General features: G+C 37.9%; 1 protein-coding gene across 2 annotated transcripts in view; it reads right to left on the bottom strand.

Moving 5' to 3' along the window:
• The window catches only part of PAPSS1 (3'-phosphoadenosine 5'-phosphosulfate synthase 1), a 44409-nt gene that overhangs the window by 3988 nt on the left and 14876 nt on the right, over nt 1–25545 (bottom strand). For both annotated transcript variants that reach the window (XM_035324285.1, XM_035324286.1), the window contains exons 6-11: nt 16524–16637; nt 14576–14687; nt 11693–11898; nt 9312–9447; nt 7228–7496; nt 5410–5639 (exon numbers count right to left, since the gene is read on the bottom strand). In XM_035324285.1, coding sequence (XP_035180176.1) covers nt 5410–5639; nt 7228–7496; nt 9312–9447; nt 11693–11898; nt 14576–14687; nt 16524–16637 — 1067 coding nt within the window. The remainder of the gene's footprint in view (nt 1–5409; nt 5640–7227; nt 7497–9311; nt 9448–11692; nt 11899–14575; nt 14688–16523; nt 16638–25545) is intronic.

Genomic DNA, 25545 nt, shown 5'->3' with positions numbered 1-25545 from the left:
AACCTTCGTACCAGCTATTCTCCAGCCAGATGGAGTACAAACACATTGATTCTTGGGAACCCTAACTGCTTCCTAGGGTATCTGGCACTGTGCAAATGACCTTCCTGAAATTTCCATTCCCTGCAGAGGGCAATGTCTCTATTGGGAATCTGAGGGTCTTAAGAAATTACTCTTAAAATCAAGACTCATGACAACAGTAAAGACCCATGCACTCACAGTTTCACTTATTCATTAAAAAAGTTTTTCTGGAAGCAAACATATAGAAATAGAGCAATAACATGACTTCGCTCTGTTGGGACTTCAAAACTTTTTCTGCTCAGCTGGCAAACTTTCAGATCCACTTACTTCCTAAGACAATTCACAGACCTCTTTATCTCAGGTTCAGTCTTTTAACACTTCTCCTTTTCCACCTTCTTATTCCCTGAACATAATCTGTCAGGAGGTGAAATCCAACCTTATAATCCTTCTCGGAGGATTTCTACTGGATTGAAATTTGCCTTAGCAGTGTAAAGTTGTGATCTACACCAGAACTTCAACAGGGACAGAGCACTGTTCCCTACAGTGTTAGTTTTTGTCATGTCAGTCTACATTAATGTCTTGGGAACACCCTGTCAATCTGAGTGAACCAGCTAGTATCCACTAGGTTCAAAACCGATCCAGTTATGAAAAAACTCTGCAGGAAAGCAAAACATAGCCTATGTGCTTAATATCATCATAAGCAAAGCAAATCCTTTACTTGCCTTTCTGATTGGCAGAAGGGTTTAGGTATTTTGAGCTGCTGTGGTGCTTTAATGTATCCTAAATGATATACTAATGTTAACTGAGAAACAGTATTTCACGTAACTAAAATAAGGCGCTAAATCAAGCATGCCTATTTCAACCTCTTGCTGCCACTTTACAATCAGGTATCACATCAAACAGTATGTACTTGCCTGAAACAGCTACCTGTAAGTATGACTTGATAGTATGCAAGCAGTTGTGACAACCATATTGCAAAGTCCCAGGACTTTTAAAGTCAAAAGCATCACTACTCTTCAGATACCCATGCTTCATTTGCATTTTACAAAAAGCAAGAACAGCCTGCTCTGGTGACCTTACTTATGGGTTACTTTTAGCTGAAGTGATCTCATTGGTTTTCTTCAAGGATTGGGGGAAAAAAAAAAAAATCCAGACACTGCAGGGAGGTTTTTCTTTTTTTAAATTATTTTTTGGCTGTATGTGTTGGGTATTTTGTTGGGTTTTGTGTTGAATTGTCAGACTAATTTCCTTTCTTAATTATTTTTTTTTCCTCAGCAGCAGTCTGTGGCTGCATTTTTAGGACCGATCTTCAAAGAATTAGGAATTTTTGCTCACCCAAACAACTATTAAGCCACCAATCCCAAATTACACTTGTTTGTGGTAACTGAGAGGCCTTTTTGGCTGAAGAACCATAATGATTTTTCTGAACAGATTTCAGCATTAGATAGTTGTTTATGGGGTTTTTGTTTTTAATTTTTAAACTTCAGTCTGATAGTGGCTCTCAGATCAGATGTTCATTGGAAGGTCTCCATTGTAACTACATTTTTTTTTTCTGTAAACATTTCCAAAACATGTTTGGCCATCTTCAGTTACTGATCCACATTCAGTTCTGTTTCAGGAGTGGTTGAATTTAGACTACCACGGCACAAGGAGTTAGTTACCAAATTTGGATCTTAGAAAACCCAGGAACCAGAACGAGTTCTGTTCTCACAGCAGTCCCCATCTCAGAACCCAGCTGCCAGCCTTCTGACATCTGTTCCCTTGATTCACCAACACTGTGGAAATGGCACAGTGAAGAGAACAATGACAAAGAAATGACAGACTTAAGCCTTTTACCTGCAGTTACCAATACATAGGTCACTCATCATTCCAAAAAGCTCCCTTTGCCATTGCTTAGTGATGTGGCCTTATGGATGACCGGATTCCTAGCGAATGACTCTTCTGGGGCACGCACAGTTGGCAGGTGAGGGCTGCAGGGCAGCACCTGGAATTTCAAGGCCTTAGCATAGCAGCTGTTCTTGCTTGCAGGACAAGAACTGTGAACTAAGAAGATTAAGTCTCCCAGACCAGAAGCTAAGATTTAAAATCTGTGGCAGCCTTCAAAAGTCTGCATCATGACATATACCTGTTGTAAAATCAGGAAGTCATGGGGGCAGCAGCTAAGACCTGCAGCTCACCTACAGCTCAGTTTGGGGGAAACCCACATAAACTTCCATGCCTCTGTTAGTGATGTAAATTCTTGAACTGCCTATTGCCTGTCAACTATCCAAGCCTCAAGGAATTGAATTAGATGCGATAGAAATCAAGCTACCCATTTCTAAAACAAGCCTGAGCAATGCTTCTATGCATACTACTGTCTTCCCCATATTTTCACATTATTTTTTTCACCACATAAGTGGTGAGCTCAGGAAAGACTTACACGAACATGACTATTTCATACCCAAGGGTGCTCCAGCAGCACTGATGCTCCAGACTGTTCCCTGCCATTCTCCTTACAGAGCCGAACACCACATGGTCCAGGAGTCTACCATGTTTTTGGCGTTACACAGACTATTTTGAAATACAGCCAGCTGCACTCACCCTAGCTCTAACTCTGTTTGGAGCCTACCAGTGTTCTGTCTATGGTGAGCAGGAACAAGAATGGTTTTCCCTTCAAGGAGTCTGCATGCATCTGCATTGCCATCTAGAGGTTTGCTGCCACACTCCAGTCTACCCTGTAGTTTACAAACAGCGTTTAGAGAACGACAGGACAAATGGTCTGCATTCTGACAGCAGCAAGGTAAAACTGCATGGTAACAGCAGGATGAGCTTTTTTCCAAGACAGCAACAGAAAAAAAATGCCTCAAACTAAAGGCAAACCTCTTACCAGATATTTTGTTGTGTTTTTTTGTTTGTTTTAGTTAGCTTTTAATCATTTACTTTGGTTAATGACAGAGGTACACTTTTACTCCCCTTGATCTAAATCAAATCTATCCTGAAAAGAGTACCGTATCAATAATTACAGAATCAACATTCTTTAAAAGTTTTCTGTTCCATGCAATGGGAATTCTGGCGTCTTACATTGCTACTTCCCTTCTATTCCAACATAGTAAAAAGTGACACACCAGGAAAACTCTTTCACTTTGGCCTTGTATTTATCTTGGCCCTGATCAGGCCTCACCTGGAGTACTCTGTCCAGTTCTGGGCTCCCCAGTACAAAAAAGACAGGGACCTCCTGGAAAGAGTCCAGCAGAGGGCCACAAAGATGATACGGAGCCTGGAGCATCTTCCCTGTGAGGAAAGGCTGAGAGACCTGGGTCTGTTCAGCCTGGAGAAAAGAAGACTGAGAAGGGATCTCATCAACGTGTATAAATACCCGAAGTGTGGGAGACAGAGGGATTTGGCCAACCTCTTTTCAGTGGTTTGTGGGGATAGGACAAGGGGCAATGGCCACAAGATAGAACACAGGAAGTTCCGCACCAACATGTGAAAGAACTTCTTCACAGGGTGACGGAGCACTGGAACAGGCTGCCCAGGGAGGTTGTGGAGTCTCCTTCTCTGGAGATACTCAAGGCCTGTCTGGACACCTACCTGGACAGCCTGCTCTAAGGAACCTCCTTTGGCAGGGGGGTTGGACCCGATGATCTTTCGAGGTCCCTTCCAACCCCTACAATTCTATGATTCTGTGATCTTTCAAACCAACCTATTTAATCACTTGGATAATAAACAAACAGGACAAATACGCGTAGTATATACTACAACAGCCTTTTGACTGTTATGGTACAATGCATACAAGCTGGGACAAAACTAGCAAAATTTACATCAGAATTTAGTTATTGTGCACAACAATGAGGATTTCTAGGTGCATCTCAAATAACAAATGGCACAAAAGTGAAGTATTCAATAGCTAGCCGTCTAAGTGGCAATAAGTGTAGGAAGACTTGCATGTCATGTTAGGAGTATCCTTCCCTCTAATTTTATTCCTCCTAATAAAAGTACCATCTGCATCACTTTGTGGATCTGGTCTGATGCTGCTACCCAAAGCTACACTTGGTAGAATAAAAAAAAAAAAGGAAACCCGGTTGCAGTACTATCCAAAGAGATGCTTCAGAGCACTGTGGGAAGAGCACTGAAATGCTGCCTAAATGGGAGGAAAGAGGCAAGAAGAACAACATCAGCAAACTACAATTGCTAAATAAGCCTCCCTGATTAGATTCTATTTCAAAACATCTGCAGTGTAGTAAATCATCAAATTTCCAAACACATATGGACATTGTAGAGTAACACACAGCAAAGCTATTTTAATTCTTGTCAGGTTTCAGCAAATTTGCCTTTGTCTTGTTGCTTCTTATTTCCAAACAATGCAAGAATTTACCATAAAATTTGATTTTGTTGTGCAAGAGAAGATAACACTTTACAGCCTTCAAAAATAAAAGCAGACCAATTCAGGTGCTTGGAATTTACTGCTGAAATATAAAGTATTCACATAACTTGCGACTAAGGCTAAGCCAGCACAATAACTACTAAAGTATAATTAATTGTGAGTAACACAAGATGCTGAATAAAATATGTTGGTTGATTGCCACAAGCCAGTGACATCTTTGGAGACTTAAACTCTATAATTGTAGCACAAGCAGCTGAAAATTTTCAGTTATTTATTTCAATTAGTATTTCTGTACTAACTTCAACTGCAGTTTGACTTAGAAGTAATTTCAGTGATCTGAATAAAGAGGTTTAAACTAAAATGACAAATCACCATCCAGTTCCACTCACTGACACCACAGCAACACGTGCAGTAAGTTTTGGACTCTGTTATGCCACATGCAAATAATCTTGAAATAGTCAAAAGACAAAATTACCTGTCCCGTAACTAAATCATAAAAACAAAAAACAGTCAAAAATTCCTGGGTCATACAATGGACTTAGGGCACCATTTTGCATTATTGTTAAGCAAACAGCTAGTTGCCACTACGTTGTCCACTATCTTCTCCCTGCTGCACTCTCCCATTGTTGTTTCTCTTGCATCATATCTGATGCTTACCTGACACCAAGCAAGCATATTTAGGAAGATAAACCAGCAGAAACCTAATCCTTCTATTAAAACGAGTAATAATATTTTCCTGCGGACCTAGCTACTTGTGCCAGCTTGTTCCAGAATTACACAAAATCCAGTACCTGGGAGGAAAATGGGAGCTTCCAGTGGCAACTAAAGTTGGATCAGGGAAGTTGTCTTGTGAAACTGCACCCAAATCATGGCAGAAGTCAAGTTGCCTCAGTGGTCTAAAAGTGCCTCTGAAGACTGGTATATTTTAGCTATATAAAATTAGTTTAAAACTACTCTTTTACTGTAGGGTGCAGAGGAAGAAAAGGCAGCTGCTGCTCAAAATGTTTTAGAACTAAAACACAACTTACTGCTCAGAGTCGTAATAGTCCATGCACTTCTTTTTCTTATTATAAGCTGCAACTCTGAAGGGTACAATTTCCAGTGCTCGGAGGCCTGGGGCCATTGTCAACACTTTAGCACCATGGGTTGGTTCATACAGATCTTTCCCAGTGTCAGGGTGTGGCATTCCTGCTGGATCTCGCCCTACAATGTAGAAGTTAGCTCCTGCAACCATCCGTGATCTGCAGTGCCACTGAACCTAGAACACAGACAAGGGAAAAAGTTAAAAGAAAACAGTTAAAAATATGACCTTTAAAATGCGTGCACTGTGTAACTACCCCATTCCCCCTCCAGTCAAACAGATATTCTTTTCACTACAGAGCCACACCAGAACAAGGAATCAACTTTGTGAATCACCAAACTTACAGCTAAGACATGCCATGCTCCTGTTCCATTTGCATAGTAGGATGCTTAAAAAAACACTTACTTTACTAGTGTTTCCAACAGCATAAACTGAAGATTTAGGTCCTGCTATCCTAAAGCAGTCTCAACAACACTAAATTACCTGTAATGGTTTAGTAAGGGTTTGAATTCACTGCAGTCTGATACATGATTTTCCTTGTAGAACTGTTTCTTTTCTTTCAAGGTAATTACTGGGAATGCTAAAAACAGAAAAACACTAAATTGGTGCTTATGAAGCATGTCATTTGAAATCTCACAATCTGAAAGGTGATATCCATCCTGTTGATAGCCATACTACCTTACCAGCAGCTTGTTGCTCTGTAAATCATTTGCACTACAGAAATAAATCTGATACCAGTGTCTTTTACATAACCTACAGAAAATGATTCAAGGAAGAATCTCTTATTTCTTGGCTACACACATTATTGACAGGCTCTATTCTGAGGTCACTAGTAATGCTGTATAGGTTTGGAGAAAATGTTTATTCTGTCCATAATAAGGACTGTGGATTTCATTCCTTTTCATATGTTCCTGAGCATGAGACTGAAGTAGAAGACTTCTATGAATTCTCATAAAAGGTCTAAGGGGGAACGTTGCAAGATTCCCTACAGAAACTCACTCACATACCTCAACTGGATCTGGACTACAGTTCCTCCTCTGGACTGAAAGGCACTGCAAGCTCTGCTTGATCAGTCTAACAGCCACTAGAAAGTAAGTGTCCTCTGTCTAATTTATTTCCACCAGTGGTATCTCCTATCTATCACAAAGCTACCACAGAATTAACCACTAAAGCCTAGTCAGAATTTGAACTTCCACAAACTCTAGGGGTTCCAACCCAAGTCCTAGCTTTTAAATAAAGTGTTGCCAAAGAATTATTTCATATTTCACCTTGAAATAATTCTCTCTAAATTAAGTTTGCAAAAAAAAAATAAACAAAGCTTTTTTTTTTCCTGATTTGTATATAGTCCTCCAATATACACACACTTTTCACTTAATAGTAATCTACTCAAGTATCTGAACATTCAGGACAACTGAAAGATGCAGTAATTCATCTTGGAATTCCTTCTGAAACGGGTCCTAAAAAGAAGGAAAGGTTAATTCATTTTCATGCCCTTCTAACTCTAAGGAAAATGAGCACAAGAACAACATTGTCTTCTGCCCTTTCCAAACAAAATCCTTCAATACAGAACATTCTGGTTGATAACAGAGGGATCTTTTACAGTTTGATTTCCCAATAAATTTAGTCTTCTCTGTCCACTAAAAAAGCACCACCCATGAATGTCAGGCATAGCACAAAACATTTTAGTGCACTATCAGAGGGGTTAGGCACACCAGCAAAAGGTTCTGGTTTTGCTGCTGTAGATTTAAACTCCTGATGTACTTACCTCAGTTGGTCCAGCATACATCATGGGGGAAGGAAATATAGCCACCACTGTTGTTTCTGGATTCAAGACTCCCTCCTCCAGTACCGCAGCATGCTGCTTCATGCGCCACATGAGAGGAACATCATCCTCCTTTGTCCAGCCTCCCAGTGGATGCAAGAGCAAAACGGGGCGCCTGTAGCCACGTTCTAAAAGCTGCTTGTGAGTGTCCTGCATTAGAAGCGCATGCCCATTGTGCACTGGGTTGCGTAACTGGAATGCAAAGACAGCATCTACAGAGGAAATAAAAAGACAAAAGATAAGGAAAGCAAGTTATTTTATAAGGAGTTGTACAACAAGAGAAAAATCTTCAGATGGTACAACCTTTGCTCTCAATAGTAGTAGTCACAGGTCGCTATTATACTCATTAGGCAAATCTTAAAAAAAAAAAAGTACTAAAAATCCATTAATCAGCTTCCTCCACTTTTTAAACTTGAGCAGAGTTGCTTTAGTTTCTCCAATAGCAATGATCTCCTCTTCAGATTTTTCAGTTGCATGAGCACTTATTATCCAGCTAAATTGCAGTAGAAAACCGAACTATACTTTAAAAAGCAAAGGCTTTAAGGCTCAATGTATCAGGAGAATAAATGGGTATTTGCAACAAAACAAATATAAGGGAATTTAATGTACCTTATTAAGACTCCTTCGCCTAAATGGATTAGAAGAGTTTAGGTTCAGTAAGAGCAAAATTAACTGCCATCCTAATGTATTAAAAACCCTTCAAAAAAAAAATGCAACAGGTTTACTCCCTTCTGCAAATTAAGATGAATAAAGGCACCCTACAAGACAGCAAAACTGCCTAAACTGAGAGGTTTCCCATAAGCAGCAATGAAATTGCTTAATATTCAAGGATCACCTCCTCTGAACTCAAGTCAAATGAGTAGGAAGTCTACCAAAATGCCAGGATGCCTGTTTGGATGAACAAGGTGCTCCTGGCCAAACACAAACAAAACAACACACACACACACAAAAAAAAAAAAAAAAAAAAAAAAGAGGAGGATGGAAGCAAGGACACATTACCTGGAAAGAACACAGAGACATTTTCTGAGCATTCAGGGATGAAGCTAGGAAAGATAAAAGGCCAACAGAATTTAATCTGGCACAGGTTGCCCAGGGAGGTTGTGGAATATCTTTCCTTGGAAATACTAAAAGCTGCCTGAACATAGTCCTGAGCAACCAGCTCTAGGTGGCCCCACTTCAGCAGCGGGATTGGATAAGATGACCTCCAGAAGTCACTGCCAACCTCACACAGCCTGTGAAATCCAGAAAACCGTTTTTTTATATTTTTCAGGTATCAAATGTATTTACTAGGGGAATAGCTAAAGCTATACTGGTATCTTAAACCAGCAGATCCTGGAAATAATGACCATGCTGAGAAAAGACAGGAACTCGGGACCATTATCAGTTTGCTGATGTTAAACCCTTCCTTCACACTTAGAAGTGGTTTGCAGGTGCCTGTCAATTGCTGCCACATTGAAGGGAGTCATGACCAATTCTTCTTTGCTTTATGGTATTTCTCAGCCTCTTATTTATTTGCCTAACAACGGCCTAAGTGTGAAAGACTGTTTTGTTTCTCCCACAATATAAAATTAGGAACTAGATCACTTTTTAATTGTGATGCATTGCACTTTGCACCCATTTACTTGCACGGCTGTCATAAGCTTTGTTCCCCAGAAGCAACATGGAATAGACTTAAAACAGAAGAGCATGAAAGCTCAGCACTCAGCCATACAGATCAAGTTGAATTTGATAATATTTAAATCACTTTCTACCACATTTTAACATTATCTTTTCTTGCATTAATAACATGTCTGGTGTGCATGGAAAGACAAAATCAGAACCTCAGGGGTTACCATCTTCTCTTGTGCATTTCGGCAAGATAGTACCTGAGGTTATAAAAATTAGGTCTAGTAAAAGGTGAAGAATACCACTTAAGAGAGCACTGAGATTCTCTATCCTTGAAACAAGGCTTGCCCCTCCAGTATTGAGGCAGCAGGCATTTGGGTAAATCTTTGTAGGGAGAAACAAAACAAGAAAAAATTACTCACCAGCATTCATTTCCTTGAACTTCTGTTTTAGCTCAGCTGGAGTGAGACGGTATTGATCGAGTCCATCATTCCAATAGATACGATCAAGGACCTGTAGATCTCCACCTACCAACCAGTTCCCTTGCTCCATAACCATCTAGGAAAAGAAATGAAAATCCATGTTGGGATTGCTTATCAGCTTGTTCTGAGCATTGAGACCACTACAAAGGGGGCACAATATTTACAAAGGAGAGAGTTCCAAGTTAATTGCATTTAACAGTCTGAAATCAAGCACCAATATTAAAAAATAAATAAATCACTGGAACATAGTCCAAACACATTACACCATGATGGAGAAGAGATGCACTAATCCATGGCAGACTTATGCCTTTCTTTTAAAAAAGAAACAAACTTGTTTTCCCCCATCTCCTCCAATATAAAGAAAAGTAAGTAATCCATGTTCTTAACCAACATTAGTTACATAACAAAAAAAGATATTGGCTGGAAAAGTTAATATATTGAGTTGAATGAAGTTGCATGCTTTACAGTTTTTGGTCAAAGCTAATGCGGTTCCAGTATTATGCTGCAGTTCACTTGATTCTGGTCAGCAATAATGTATCAAATAAAACAGTTCTAATTTACTCATCTGATTTAATTTATGAATAAAATCAGATCTTTAAAGTAGACAGCTTTTGGATTTGTTTCACTTCAGCACTTTATCAAGGCAACATGTATTGTACACTCACTAGAATTCTTTTAATATCTTCCAACACCACCTCACCCTTTATCAAAAGAATACTTACAGCAAGCTGTCTAACATAATCTATCAATAGCCATAGAAATCAACCATCTGAGTGATTTTTGGTAACACATTGCTTTTGAAGACAAGAACAAAAAAGCCTTTCAAGTTTCATATACATTTCCAGTCATTTTTCAGCCTGATGTCATGACAAACTTCCTTGATACAACAGAAGAGTTTGTGTGTACCAAACCCACGAGTCAAGATGTTAAAACTAAGTGTGATTTTTGATTTTTTGTTGTTGTTGTTGTTATTTGGTTGTTGTTTTTTTACTTTGAGATAGAGGACCTGCTGTTGGAGTTAAATGCTGCTGCTGTCACCAAACCATTCCCCAAGAAAATGCCAGATTTTGACATCTTACCAAGGTGTGAGGGAAAAGTGTGAGAAAAACATGAAGACAAGAAAATCAGCACTACATTAGCTTTCAGGCACCCAAGGATTTCTGATTAATTCAGAAAAGCCACAAGATTTATGTGCTCTCTTGATACTACAGAGCACATATTCACTGATATGCTATCATGATACTACTATACACACCAGTACAGACATAAGAAGATGGTTTCTCATCTTCTACGTTAGTATCAGCTGTTTCATTCTGATATTGCCAATATATTATGGAAGTAATTTAAATCTTTTCTGCATGAGATTTTCTTAGCATTTTTTACATTTGTGTTACTTCAAGTTTTCAGTAAAAGGGTAGTCTTAAGTTCACCAGCACAGAACACAGAGGACATCTTCCAAAATACTCTTACTTGTATCTAGCAGGGTGTCTTTTTCCAGATATACTCTTAACTGTATAGTTGGAGTTGTAAAGCTTCAGTCGGTGATGTCACTACACATTAATAAAAAAATTCTAAGAATTCAAAAAAAAACAATTTTCAAGCAGCTATAACTATCAGTCATACAGCTGCTTTTAGAAAACATCAAAAGGTTTTCCCTTTTAATTGCAAGCTCATAATTTGAGGTTTATTTTCTTTGATCTGATTTTAAGTCATATATGTAAGCAAAGAGATGATGTAGAGACAGAAATGGGAAAAGAAACATATTTATGGGCTCCACAGAACTATAATGTAACGAGAAGTAATGTTACAATTAAAATACTTCAGTATGACATACACATAAGGTCAAGACAATAAAGCATACTGAGCACAACGGATGGGAAGTAACTCCCCAGAGTTAAATTACGAACTCTCCAGGAAGGGTACTTGTTTCAAGGGCATTTAAATCAGGCAATTCTCACGTGCTCCACATACATGAAGAAAATAAGTTTTCTTGCTTCCGCAATGCGTGTATCCACTGATTAAGAAGCTCTGATGACCCATCTGGGTCCACAGGGGAATAGATTTCCTAGGCACAGTGTAGTGCACAGATTCTACATCCTAAATTAATTTCATGTGTACTTATTGACGTTAGATTTTCACGCTGAGTATAGACTACTCAACAGCTGCACTAAACAAAAAACGCACCTTTGTTTCCACTCAGATGTTTTAATTATTTCTCCAAGAAGTTTTGGTGTCAAAATACACTACTCACAGACATCAACTTGAAATGTCCGCAGACAGGACAGATAACAGGACTGGCTTTTCAACTTTTAAGCACACACCTTAATATAGGGATGTTCCTTGCATGTCGTTCCCCACTGCCTCGCACAGCGTTCCTCTTTCCTATGCTCATAGAACTCTGGGTTACGGAGAATGGCCACGCGGCGACCCTCATACACTAATGCGATTGCTGTACACCCATCCAGTCTCTCTTTGTCTTCCTGTGTAGCTGTTAGCACTATAGGCACTGACAGGTTAATGACTCCCCCTGCAGAGTGAAAAAAGCCATTATCCATAGCAATGGTCATCATTTATATTTTGGAAATCTAACCTCCTAAAAAGTTACAGCCCAGGCTGTAAGTTTATCATACAACAGACTCAAATGCATATCTATTTCAGAAAAAAAGTTGAATCAGGCAGACTTTTTGCTTAGCTTGTTCAGCTGAATGCTTACCAGCTACTAACTTCTGAAAATAACCCAATGTATCTGAATTTAAAGGTTATGTGGGCCTCATTTTCAAACATTTACTTCACTGCTAGATGATAGATGTCTTGTTTTTCCTGACTAAAAGGGCAAGATTTAAGAAACCAGTGGAGTAAATACTGCAACTATCATAAAATTGCTTGAATTATAATAAAAACAGATTTAACAACAGAGTGCCAAACTCTTGGGTGTTCTCCAGGAGAAAAGTCACGGGCCCATTGAAAGTAATTTGAGTTTTTCTATTGGCTTCAGTGGAGACAAGCTCTAAATAAGGCTGGTTTGCCGATAATTGAAGCAATACATATTTTAAAGCCTTCTCTTAATCATACTCTAAGCATGATAGGAAATTAAAAAAATGAAGCTGGGTGAAAAGGACAAGAGAAAAAAGATAAGTAATTCTTTCTACCTCCCTTCCTTTGTAATTCAAAGGGAAAAAGTGTGCTGCATATCCTCTCCTAAACTGAGTCTCACCATTCAGAATTATTTTCAGAACAACTGGATCATAAAATTGAGCTTGGCAACAGTCACAGGGATTGCAATTTGCCACTCCAACTGTGATGATTAGTAAAAAGCTCTTGCTTTAGCAGCAAGAAAATAAACACTTCCAACTGGGAAGAGATCTCCAAGAGGTTAACTATTAAAATTTTGTGAGACTGCAACAATAAGTATCTCTTTCTAACACCCATCTTCATCTAATGAACTAACTGGAAACAGAGGTAACATAGGTAAGTGAAATGTTCTGTTTTTTTTTTGTTTGTTTGTTTTTTTTAATTATTATTATTATTATTTATTTATTTAAAGTCAGAGGAAAATAGAGTCAGCTTGAGACTATTTCAGACAAGTTCAGCTTTAGCACTGATCTCCATAATGCAGAAGTCCATCTATGTGAATATTGCATTTAAGGCCCAAAGGACAAAATACATTGCAGGTATTTTGTCTCCCTCTTCAGAATCAAAACCCTGGAAAATTACTGCTGCTGTGACTCTCCAGCACTAACATACCAAGCAGGGAGGAAACTTGCAGGATGTTTTGACTTAACTTTTGTCACTGGCTTCAGGTAGCAAAGCAGCTTTAAGCCAATCACATCTTTCTAAAAAGATTCTCATGCATAAATGTTGCAGTAGATACCTGAGAAGAGGAATTACGGTAGCATCTAGAGGAACGTGACTATTCTATTCTAGAACTGAAAATTCTTTCCTTCATAGGAAAAGATTACCTATTGTTATTTGTTTTTCATAGCTCATAATTTATTTGTAGCACCACAAGATGTATTTTTGTAGCACCACAAGATGTATTAAAAACACCTGCAAGAGATATTTTACAAATTTCTAATATTGCTATATCTGAAATGCCTATAAAAGGCTTTAAAAGCCTTACAGAAAAATCTGATTTACAGAAGATTACAGGGCAGGAGCTACAAGCTATTTTAGCAGTTAAATGCGTAGCAACTGCAGGGTACAACGTATCTGGCTTGACACTCAGATTGGCAAATGGAATGAAAACCAAACTAGTAGCCCAAATAGTTATTGCAAACTTGAGATACTGCAGAATAACTGGATGCCCTTGTGTTGCCTAGGATAGTACCTCAGAGACTTCTGAAAATGGGAACTGGAAAAGTTTGGAGATAACAGAAGTGAAAGACAGAAGGGAAAACCAGGTGACATTTTTTTCCTGCTATTTGGTCTCCAGTAAGAGAAGAGTAACACAGAAGAAAACAGGAAGACAGGAATCTTCACTATCCCTTTTTTCATATAGCGTGCAAAAAAAACCTAAAGGTTTGAATAAAAGTCTTCTAAGAAGAATAAATCAAATAAATGACAGAGAATCGAACTCATTTTTTAAAACCTAATGTTATAACTTGTCAGCTACCTTAACTAGTGTTCATTCTTAGCCCATTACTAGTACAAAATAAAATATATTTGTTTAAATCATTACAGGGTAACTGTTACAGTAGAGTCATTCAATTGCACGTGACAATTGTACATAAATAAGCCCCCTTCTCAAATTCTGATTTCATACTTGTAACAACTTTAGCATGCAAGTCACTTTGTTGTCCTTTCCTTCATCACTATTGAAGAATAAATTTCTTGCTATTCCTCACAGAGCTAAACAGAAATTAAATTGCAATTTCAAGTTCTAAAATAAATTTCTTCAAAACAAATTGGAAATGTGGCTTTCAAGTTTAAATGTTTTCAAAAGCGAAAACATTTCCAAAATATAAATTATAATTTGTAAAGGCAAAAAAGGTAAGGAACTGATTTTTCAAACTAATATGGTGGTAGGAATAAAAAGAATAAATACACTAAGTTTAAAAGTTAACAATTTTAGTATCCTATTCTCTTAGCTCAGACTGTGCGCAATCGTGAGAAAGTGTCACTACACCATCACTAGACAGCAAAGCATCAAAAATGTTCCAGAAATATGATTAATTTCCTCAGTTTTACTAACAGAAATATCTTACCATCAAGGAGACAATCAAAGTGAAGGCACTGTAGGTATTCTCTCTCTCGCATAAAGCCATTCAGGGGCGTTGCCCAGCCTTCTGCCAGCACTTGTACCCACTGCATATCCACCTTGCAAAGAAACAGAGAAATAGAGCAGACAAAAGTTGTTGCTCAATGACTGACATTTATTGTTAATCATGATAGAACATGATTTATCCATAAAACACAGTGTAAATGGAAGATTTCTCAGTGTTATAGCCTTAATCACAAAAAGTTCAAAGTCTCTAGAAGAAAAAAAAGAACCACTGTTTATGAGTTTGGCTATTTTCCAGTCTTGCACTTAACATCAAATATCATTTTGTTACACACAAAAAAGCTTCATTTGTAAATGTTTGAAAAAGTTTAACTTAAAGAAAAAAAAGTGGAACTCTAGTTATTTTAAGCTCTTGGTTATCTTGCTTTATTAAAAAATAAATGGAACAAAAACCTACACAGTGGTAACCTACAGTTACCACAAAAATATCAGAATAAGAAAGGGAGGGGGCGTGTGAATACCAACAGGTCAAATCTTAAAACATATTAGAAAGGAAAATTTTATTGCGGAAATTAGTGAGAAAATCCAGAAGTAAAATTCTCTCAGGACTAGTACTTATTTTAGTTTGAGATATATCATCTTACAGGGAATTTCCTTCCTTACCATTTAAACAGTCACACTATGACTTAGTGTGTGGCCTTTATTATTTCTGCATGTGCATTACTAAGACTTGATCAAGAGTCTTTGACAAAGGACAAAGTCCATTGACTTCACTTGTGCAAGTTTCTCTTGTGAAAAGCATGACTAATTTTATTACGTTGTTTAATTTATGTTGAGACAAGCATAACACAAATTTTCTTCCCTAGCTGATGTTATATGCTTGCTTGATATTTAACAAACCACTGGTTAGGAGTAGAGGGAGAAAAAATTTGTTTCGCTAGATGGGAAGCAATTTAGAATGCAACACTACAGAAATTTAATAATGGTGACCCTACAAATTTATTCCACAGCAAAGCAATATATAGTTTTACAGATACACGTGAAAAGAATCTAGAAAGACACAGAGTCTTTCAGCCTCCTCTCAGCCTTTTTTTCCCCAGACTGGACAACCCAAGTGTCGTCAGCTGCCAGGCACACTGCTGGCTCATAATAATATTGTTAAAGTCAGTGAAAAAAACTCATGCATTGTATCTGTCTTTAGACCTAATTCTTCAGAAAAAGAGATTACCAGGAAGAACAGATAAACAGCCAGAAGCAGTTGTGTCTAATTAATTTCCAAGCTGGAAAACAATGCATTTAACCAAAGTAAGAAGAGAGTCAATTAAGTTGATCCATGCTTTTCCAAATATTCTCTGCTGGAAGCCTGAAAAGTAGCATGAACTCATTCTAACCAGAAAACAAAACGAAATAAAAGCTAATAAATTAGATCTGATCACTTACCTCTAAAAGTTTGCAGCTGTATATAAACCTTATTTATAAGGTTACTACTTTAACCTGAAGGTTACCAACAAGGAGAGTGAAGCAGCAGCAACTGATTTCCACCATATTTCTAGGTCATTACAATTTAAAAATATATATATTTATGTAAGCTAAAAATTCTTCTAGAAACAACTATCCGTAGAAGGTATGCAAGGCATGATTTAGTTTATGGATTAGGGTGGAAAAAAGTCACTGTAAATTTAATCTCCATGTTTAGGGTTAACTAAGTAACACTATTTGAAATACTAGGCATTACTTATGAAGTTTCAACTGTTATTTCTAAAAAGCAAATGAAGAAAACACAAATGCTGTGATGTTTCTCAAGAAAAAGAGAGAAAAGCCTATCAAGTTACAATCTGTAACTAGTACAGGTATTTTGACTATACACAGTTCTGCCGAGCAACAGACTGTTTTTTTCAACTTCAGTAACGAGATAACTGAACACACAATACCTTATTTATTTCCAAGGTTAACAGAGACTCAGCATCAGTTTTGGCCAGCTGCAGCTTGTTTTCTGGCACATAAAGCTCTTTCACCTCGTAAGAGGCATCCACTGGTACAATGTCCTGTATAAAAGGAATAATCAGAATTTAATGTTTAGTCCAAATGCTTCTTGGACACTAAACACAAGGTCAAGAAGTAAAATTCTATGCTGTACTGCTCTGCGCCAAGAATATGTGCATTAAGCAATTTTTATTCATTTAAAAAACAACATTGATCCAAGATTATGATATATGGCTAGCAAAGCTGCTGGCTTGAGTAATAAAAGTGAAACATTCTGGCAAGAAGGTTTTTTTAAACTAAGTACCTCATATAATTATAACATTTACCTTGTAAATATTTAACTACTGAATTAAGTGCAATTATTATGACTGATTAATGCCTATATTAGCTACAGCAGAAAGATGAGTGTATGCTTCTGTAGAAGTAAAGCATTAAAAAAGAAGTAAAGAAGTAAAAAATTGTTGTAGAGACTGAACAAATTTACAAACTTAAGTAAGTGATTATACAAGATGTATTAGCAATGGTAATAGGGAAGTAAACTGAAAGTCATTAATACACAAGTACAAATTGAATGTGTCACCTACAGCTAGTAAAATAACACCAGTGTCCTAATTATAACCCAAATACCACAGAATATCAGCTTTATATTGGAAAAAAAAAGGTGGGGGCGTTCTTCCATGGGTTTTAAATAAAACCTTCTCAAGACTTTCTCATTTCACTATACTCTAGATCTTAAACCCTTCATAAGGATAAAGGCACACTTCTGAGGAGAGGGAAAGAGAAGGGAAGGTCATCTGTGATAAAACTTTAAAGAGTCTCCTGGCAGAGGGGTGTGCCAAGTGTCAAAACCCAGTCAAACGTTCCAGTGATACCCAGTAGGAAAATATTAGTGAAAAACAGCAGATATTTCTTTTTTAAAATGGGGTTTTAAGCTACTTCTGTAAAGCAAATCTTTTGGAAGTGTAGTGGGAAGAGGAAGCTCACCCACAGAGAAAAGTATACATAAACCTATAACAAGAACACAAGGAGTTATTTTTTATTTTCCCAATATTTGCAATCCATAGTTAAGAGGTGTGCCTATAGGAAAGGCAAAGTTTGCCCAGGAGCATTAAAGCGTTTATCCAAGCACTTAGCAGACATTAGGCACCAACTCAGTGGAAAGTCAAAGAAGCGGGATGATGAAAGGAAGGGGAAGACAAAATGACAGCAGACATGTGAAGAGGTGGTGAGTCTAGCTAGCTCTTACACTATTTATGTCTCCAAAGACAAATAAAAGAAAAATAAACTAGCACTTAAGAGGTTGCGCTGTATAAGCAAAAGTTGAATCCGTTATGTATCAGACTTCATCTGGGAAGTGATTATTTTAGATAGTAACTTAGGCAAAACCTGCCCTGTATTACAGAAGCAGATTTACAGCCCAGGAATGCTGCAGCAAACTCCCTGTAGCTGTAAGTCCAGAGCCAAAGAAAAGCACTGCCTGCTGTTACGAATAGCAGACTTTACAAGCAAAGTATAGTGACTGGGTACGTATTATGCTGCTTCCCAGAAGATCCTGCTCTGGACCCTAATTTCTTACCATGCTATAAAGTTCTAGTGTTACAAACCATCAAAAGCTTTTCATAAATGTGGCTATTAACTTTTTTTTTTTTCTCCAAATATTACCCTGCTTTTAGTGTCCCACTAATGGGCAAAACAATGGGAACAACAAAGGTCTGACAATACATTTTCTGTAAACAACCCCACTCTGGGGATGTAAGACAGCCTGAAGGCAGTTCCAACAATGCTGAAGGACAGCAGATCATAAAACCAGAGCAGGCAATCCAGCCCTGCTAGAAAAACAGTTGAATCCCCACCACCATTGTGTAAAGAATCAGGTAGAAAACAGTGACGACCACAGCCATGGCCACACAAGCATCTGGGGTCATTTAAGCCCCTATTAGAGCAACCAAAGAGATTGTATGGCTTGAGATGGGCTTATTTTTGTTGTTGTTTCATAGATTTTTTTTTTAATAAAGTGCAACATAATGTAATGTGCCATAATCATATTTATTTAATGAGTTAAATATCTAGATAATTTGTAGGATTAGTAAATCGAGCATCCCTAGCAGACACAAAAAATGATATTTAAAACAGTATTCTAAATTTTAAATAGCAGCAAGAGGAATTCATAGGTCTTTAAACTGAATGAATTTTAGGGAAATGCTAGGCTAGCAGGCCATCTAGTGACCACTTTAACATGACAAAGTTAATCAAAGACTCGTTCTACCAACAGACGAGTTACACAATATTCCTCTACACTTACCATTTGTCATTACATTTGAACAAATAACTGCAAAATAATAAAATACAAACTGGATGCTTTATTGGAACGTGTGCTATCTTAGACTGTGATGCCAGTTCCTTGCTGATGAAAGCATCCTTAACAGCCTGCAAAGAAGGGGCCCTCGGGCGAGTTTCCAGTAGATAAGCATTCAGAGGCACCATCTGATTTATAAGACTGGTTATTCAGTAATGTAAGCTCATATTAATTGATGTGTGAGGCCACAAAATAGTTTATATATGGAAAAAGCAAACAGCAGTGTTTGCTTGACTGTAATCACTGATGTTTTGGTATCTACAGCTTGCAGGGAAGTTTGTCAGTACATCAAGAATAAGGAAAAAATGTAAAGTGCAATGACAGTTACGATCTTAAAAGAAAAAGGAGGTAAGATTTTCTGATTCTTCTATTCCCATCAGTTCTGTTCTATCACCTGTTCAGTAAACTGATAAACAAATTGTTTTCAATGTATTAATCTTAATCTATAACCAGTTGAACTCAAGATCTTTTCTTTCAAGTGTATTAAATAACATTTCTGACTGCTCTTAGGTTGACAACATTTTTTTTTTTACATTTAATACTTTTAGAGACCATTTTCTCAGGTGACACATCAAGATTACAGCATACTGAGTACCCTCATCATTACAGGAAAATGGTTTGTTTGAAGTAATGTAACTAATGGATTGGGTGTAAATGCACTATTATGTGAATAGCTGTTGCAGAAATAAAATTCTAAATCAGAAATCCCTTAAGAATCCTCTTTCTACATGCCATTTAACTTTATTCCTCATCTTCCATCCTCATTCCATCTTCAGTTTAAGTAAAACTGTCAGTTTTCAGCATTTGGTTCTTCAGTGGCGACAGGATTACCATTCAGGCTATTTGGCATCTTATTTCTCTGAGATAAGACCTCCTTCTCTAACTTAATTAGAACTTGTTTATGTCACTGCACTCAGGTTCTGTTAGCTTTAAGCCCGAATCTTCCATGATGCAAATCAAAAAAGAACAATGACTGGCATATAACTTAAAGCACAAAACACAGCTGATTTTTCCTGCTTTGGTATAGGACCAGAAGGAACAAAGATAACTAACACTTGGCTCTCAAAACTATAATATAACAATGATTACAGCTTTCATGCATATGCAGTACAATTTTTTATGGCTCATGGTACTACCAACGTTCAAAGATTTTCTTCTAAGCACTCTACTCATACAGTACGAAAAATGAGATGTTGGCATAAAGCAAGTGTGATCTAAAGGAAATATATCCTCATAAAATCTTGCACTACTAGTTGCTTCATTAGGGATGAAACTGAAACATCCTAACTCTACTCTCAAAAAGAATAAATACACAATCAGTCTCAGCTTGAGTATAAATCTCACTGGATTAAAGCATCTGTTTAACTGTACTCTACAATGAGAAATTCTCCAGTGAATGTATTTCTAGAAGATGCTCTATTTGGTAAAAAAAAAATAATAATAATAATAATAATAAAAAAATTGAACAGATTATGAAAACTACATTCAATGTGATACTATGATTGATTACAGAACTACTTTCAGCCCATCAGCAAAACATCATAGAGTTTGAGGCTCTTTTCCCCTCTAAGTTGGTTTGTGAGTTTGGATATTTACAGAAACAGTACAATTTTCAAATTGCAATGAAAACAGTACAGTTGGAAAAACAATTCTGGAAGGGCGTGCAACTAATATTTTTTTAATACAGCTTGAGAAGTTTCTTTCAAAGCTACTTGCTTATTTCTCCAGAAGGCTGTATAAACCAAAATAAATCTGCATCATCTTGGGAGGAGTTAAAAGAAATAAAAATTCTTGAAGTAGGACTAATCAAAAGTTTCAGTCCTATCTATGACCTACCCATCCATAAAGTGAAGAAGGGAAGGGTTCACCTGTGTGACCCACTGTAGGTCAGCTATAAATACAGACCTTGCTTGGAGGAGCAGGCAGTTTGAACCCATTCATTGAAGAGCAATGAAGCTGGTGAAGAGACTAGAACATGACTTAAGAGGAGCGGCTGAGGGAACTGGCACTGTTTAGTCTTGAGAAAAGGAGACTGAGGGGAGACCTTATTGCTCTCTACAGCTACCTGAGAGGAGGTTACAGCGAGGAGGGTCTCAGTCTCTTTTCTCAGGTTAAAAGTGATGGACATGAGGAAATGGTCTCGAGTTGCCTCAGCAGAGGTTTAGATAGATGTCAGGAACAGTTTCTTCATGGAAAGCATGGTTGGGTGTTGGAATGAGCTGCCCAGGGCAGTGGTGAAGCCTCCATCCCCGGAGGTATTTAAGAGATGTGTGGACGTGGCACTTTGGGAAATGGCGTAGTGGTGGACTTGTTGTGTTAGGTGGATGGTTGGGCTTGGTGATCTTATGGGTCTTTTCCAACCTAAATGATTCTGTGGTTCTGTGATTACCGCCCAGCTGGAGTCTCTATGACTAACACAGAACATCTGTGAACCAAAACCTTGCCTGACTCTCTTCCCAAACTATATAAGTTAAAAAAAAGAGAAGAAAGCAATAATAAAAATGACACCACCACTGTATCTTATTACACAATTCAATGTAACTGGAGTTTGTTCTTTAATAACCACAAAAATATACATGCTTTCTAGAAAACAAACAAACAAAAAACAACCTGAGTTGGTGATATCCATTTCTGTAATACCATTCAGCAGTATATTTTCAAAAGACAACAATCATAACTAAAGCACACATACCTCAAAATCAGGAAATCCCTAACTTAAAATACACAAGTTCTCCTTGCTTCTCTAAGCAGTGTGAAGAAAACAGTGGTATATTGATGTAGGTGTAGGAATTACTGAAATTTAACGCTTAGGGTATTTTGTTTGTTTGTTTGTTTTTAGGAGGTGGTCGTTTTTTTTTTTGGTGATACCTAAAAGCTTATGAAATTTTCTGGTCAATCTGGCTTACGTATTTATTGCTGTAAGTATAAAACTACTAGTATAGTCTTGCACAGCCTTTATGCAGCACTTGCTTTTTCACCAGCTTCTCACACGAAATAACAATTAGCCTTTTCACACAATCACAGAGCGACCTCTGGAAGTCATCTAGTCCAGTTTCCTGCTCAGAACTGAACCAGTTGCAGTCGGCTGCTCAGGGACTTAGCCAATCAAGTTTTAAGCAACTCCAAGGATGGAGCATCCTTGGATGGAGCATCCACAAATTCTCAGGGCCACTTGTTCTAATCACTTCCCTCAGCCTCCTTTTGCTAATACGGTATTGCATGCCACTGGCCTTCTTTGATGCACAGGCAGCTGCAAAAACACTTTATAAAAAAACACTTTATTTACAAAATCCTCATTGTCTACTCTTGGTCTTACAAATCCCAGTTGGTCCCACTCAATCACCCTTTGGTGTAAGTATTCGGTTTGGACACTGCGCTCAAACAAATAAGTGAACAGCTGTATTCATACCAATTTTCTGCTGAAGCCATTTTGGAAGGAGATAGAAAAAAAGGTTGCATGTAAAATTCAATACCCAGCCAGCAGATGGGTATAATCAACTGTCAAATACCCTCTACTGAGGGAGTAAGTTACAGTCAAATAATGAAAAAGGTCAAAGACCTGCAATGCTTGTTCTACATCAATGTTAACGATATTAAAAATACTTGCCTCCCATGTTGGTAGGCTTCTCAAAAAAACATTGAAAGATGGGTTTAGGGCCTGCTGCAATTCGAGCTTATAACCAAGGTGATCACACAGTATCACTTAATCACAGTTTTGATAAGCCAGTGAGGAACTAGATAACACTGAGGACCTAGATCCATAAAGAATCATTATGGTTACACTGATGGTAACTGTGCAGTATAATTGAGGGTTAAAACGTATATACAGATTATAACAACAGCAGAGTCCATTTCTACATACTTGCCAGGAACTACTACCCTCAATTTCTATTTTGCTCGAAATTCTCACTGCTCCTAAATACAGATTTTGAATACACTTGCAAGGAACTGTGTGAATATAGTTACAAAATCAATGCTTTCAAAGACCAGGAGAACCACCTCCCCAAATGTAAGTATAATATGGAGCCTCAGAAGAGAATGTTCCTAGGAACAAAACCTTTGGCTATAATTTGGAGGATGGGTGGTAGATGGAATAAGAGAGAGAAGGTTTATACATACACTCACAAGGGATTGATCTAAGTAGTAGAAGTATATAATCAAATTCCCAACATTTGTGGGTTTCTTTTGTGATATTTGCAGAGCTGCTGAAATTTTATGCCCCTAAGAATGGGACTTTTGTACAAAAGTAGTTAAAAGCCACTTTTCCTCAGTACACTGAAAGTTCAGTACTGGAAACGCAACTCTTTCCTTATATGCCTTTGGTGCTTCCTTAACAATAAAGGTGGCATTCCTGAGAAGTGACTTCTTGAGAAGATATTTCCCTGGTTTAATATTGAACCAATTTCATTACTGGGGAATATGAGCTTTGTCATTAGCTAGATCAGCTACATTTGTTGACAGGAAAAAACAACTAAAGCAGTGAAATCTCCATAGCCAAACATCTGCAGTAGGCTTGTTTGACAGCATATTGGATGGTATCAGCAGACTAAGAGCCAAACTTATCAAGCCCAAAGCCACACATGGTTTTCTGACTGTGGATTGAGCAAGGACTCATTTGTACAGTATAGAAAGGACCTTTTCATAAGACTTAGGCTCAGGAGCTTTAGGAGATACAGTACCTCACATGCTACGTCCCTGAAAAGAACTTTGAAGTGTTTTATTTATTGCGTTCACATGCAAAAACAACCTACCCAGGTACCCCTCAAAACTGAGTTACACCACACAAGAACTTTCCAGATTCAACAGCTGCTTATTACTCCTCCGTGAAGTTTCCTCCCTTTTCTTCCATAAAGTATTGAACATATTTCTGGAGAATACCTGATAAATTTGTTTGCGAGTTCTTTGCAAATATTATGAAAAAGTTTTAAGAACCAAGTTTCCATTTCCCATGAAATAATAAATGCTTCATATTCTCGTATCTGTGTATATCCATCTGTCTGCATCTATCTCAATATATACATGTTTTTTCAGCTGTGCAGTCTTTTACTACCATTACTTTCTGAACTAGTAGAAGAAGAGCCCTTGAAACTCAAGCATTACCAACATCAAGTGGACTTCCTTACAGTGTATTTCACAGCTATTAAAAAAATATATTTGTGATGCTGCTGTCTTTTCTTTTAATAATCCAGTGCAATTAGTAAGGAACAAAACCACGGCTTTTTCCAGCTAAGGGAAACCTACCAGAATTATAGTTAAGATATCATTGGGTTATATACGGCCTGTTCAGTCATGCCTTGTTTCATTGTCTCCCTAAAGTAAGCAACCACCAAGACATCTTGCCATTCATTGCACTACTCTCTACAAAGAAAAAAATGTTAAAATGTGCTTTAAGCAAAGGACAGAGCAAAGCTGACTGGGCCAGAAGCCAGCATTCAGCATTGTGTACCAAATGTACTATGCAAGAGTTGCTTGTTGGCACCCATGATGCAGCTTTCTAGGATTGTGAAATCTGAACTGGTCTTCTGAACAGGAGGCTCAGGGCTTCCCACGGTAAAGAGTTGCCACCTCCCATAGATAGGGCTCATACAGCTCCCTCCTTTTTTCCTCCAAAAACTATTCAGATGAGTATTAGGGTACAAGTCTAGCACTCTGCTGTGGTTTTCTCCTGTGTCAGGTCTCCTGAGCAACCTTGATCAAGCAGTGAGCTGTTAACAGAGTTTTCTTGAAAATTTAGAAAAAAATACATCTCTCCAAAGCTGTACTGGCGACAGAAAGCTACAGTGAACTCAACGCTGATTATATGATGAGGTCTTTTTGCTTGTACCAGCTTCAATACTTGGTGGAGCTTTACTCAAACTACTGCATACACCTCCAGTTTCCTGTACATCCACCTCACAAAGAGCATGAGAAACTGTCTGTTAGAGCATTGGTATTAAAATCATGGTCTGAAATGTCATCCTGCTACTCACTGACTAGAGGTAAGAATGTAAGCAGACAAACTCCTTCTGCAAAAACGTTAGCAAACGCCTTCCTATCAAGGTGAAGACTAAGGAAAAGAGGCAAATCAAAGCCAGATGGCTGAGCTTGTTGTTACCCTGACATGTTGATACTTCTCCCTCTGAGTGACTACCATACTCGATCAGGGAAGGCAGAATGGCACATAAAATTCCATCCCACACCAGAAATAAAATTCACCAGTCACCAACCTTAAGCTCTTCTTTCTTTTCAATATGAAGGCTTTGACACTGTCTGTAGAAACCAGCTTATTAGCATATTAGATAACACTATTGGTTGATACAGCTTAGGATGAGAATAGCAGCAGTTCAGGACATATATAAGGAACATCTCAGTTAGGATATGAACTGCTGACAGATCAAAGCTGAGAGCTGAAGACAGCAGTTACTTCGTCCATTCTCAAAATGCCACCGGCCTCCTTCTTCCTGACCACATACTACTACCTTCTCTGGGTCGTCTAGTCATTACGTCTCATGCAACTCTGCAATGAACTAGCATAGGTGATTAAAAAACACCACCTAAAGGACAATAAAAAAGACTGGGGTACAGTTTGAAGACTATAAAGCCTTCTCATGATGACTGCCACCACTTGTGGGGGT

Source organism: Oxyura jamaicensis, chromosome 4, assembly GCF_011077185.1.
Source record: "Oxyura jamaicensis isolate SHBP4307 breed ruddy duck chromosome 4, BPBGC_Ojam_1.0, whole genome shotgun sequence".
In the NCBI taxonomy this organism is placed as follows: domain Eukaryota; kingdom Metazoa; phylum Chordata; class Aves; order Anseriformes; family Anatidae; genus Oxyura; species Oxyura jamaicensis.
Note: the sequence above shows the minus strand (reverse complement) of the source record. Positions and strands in the feature narration are given on the sequence as shown.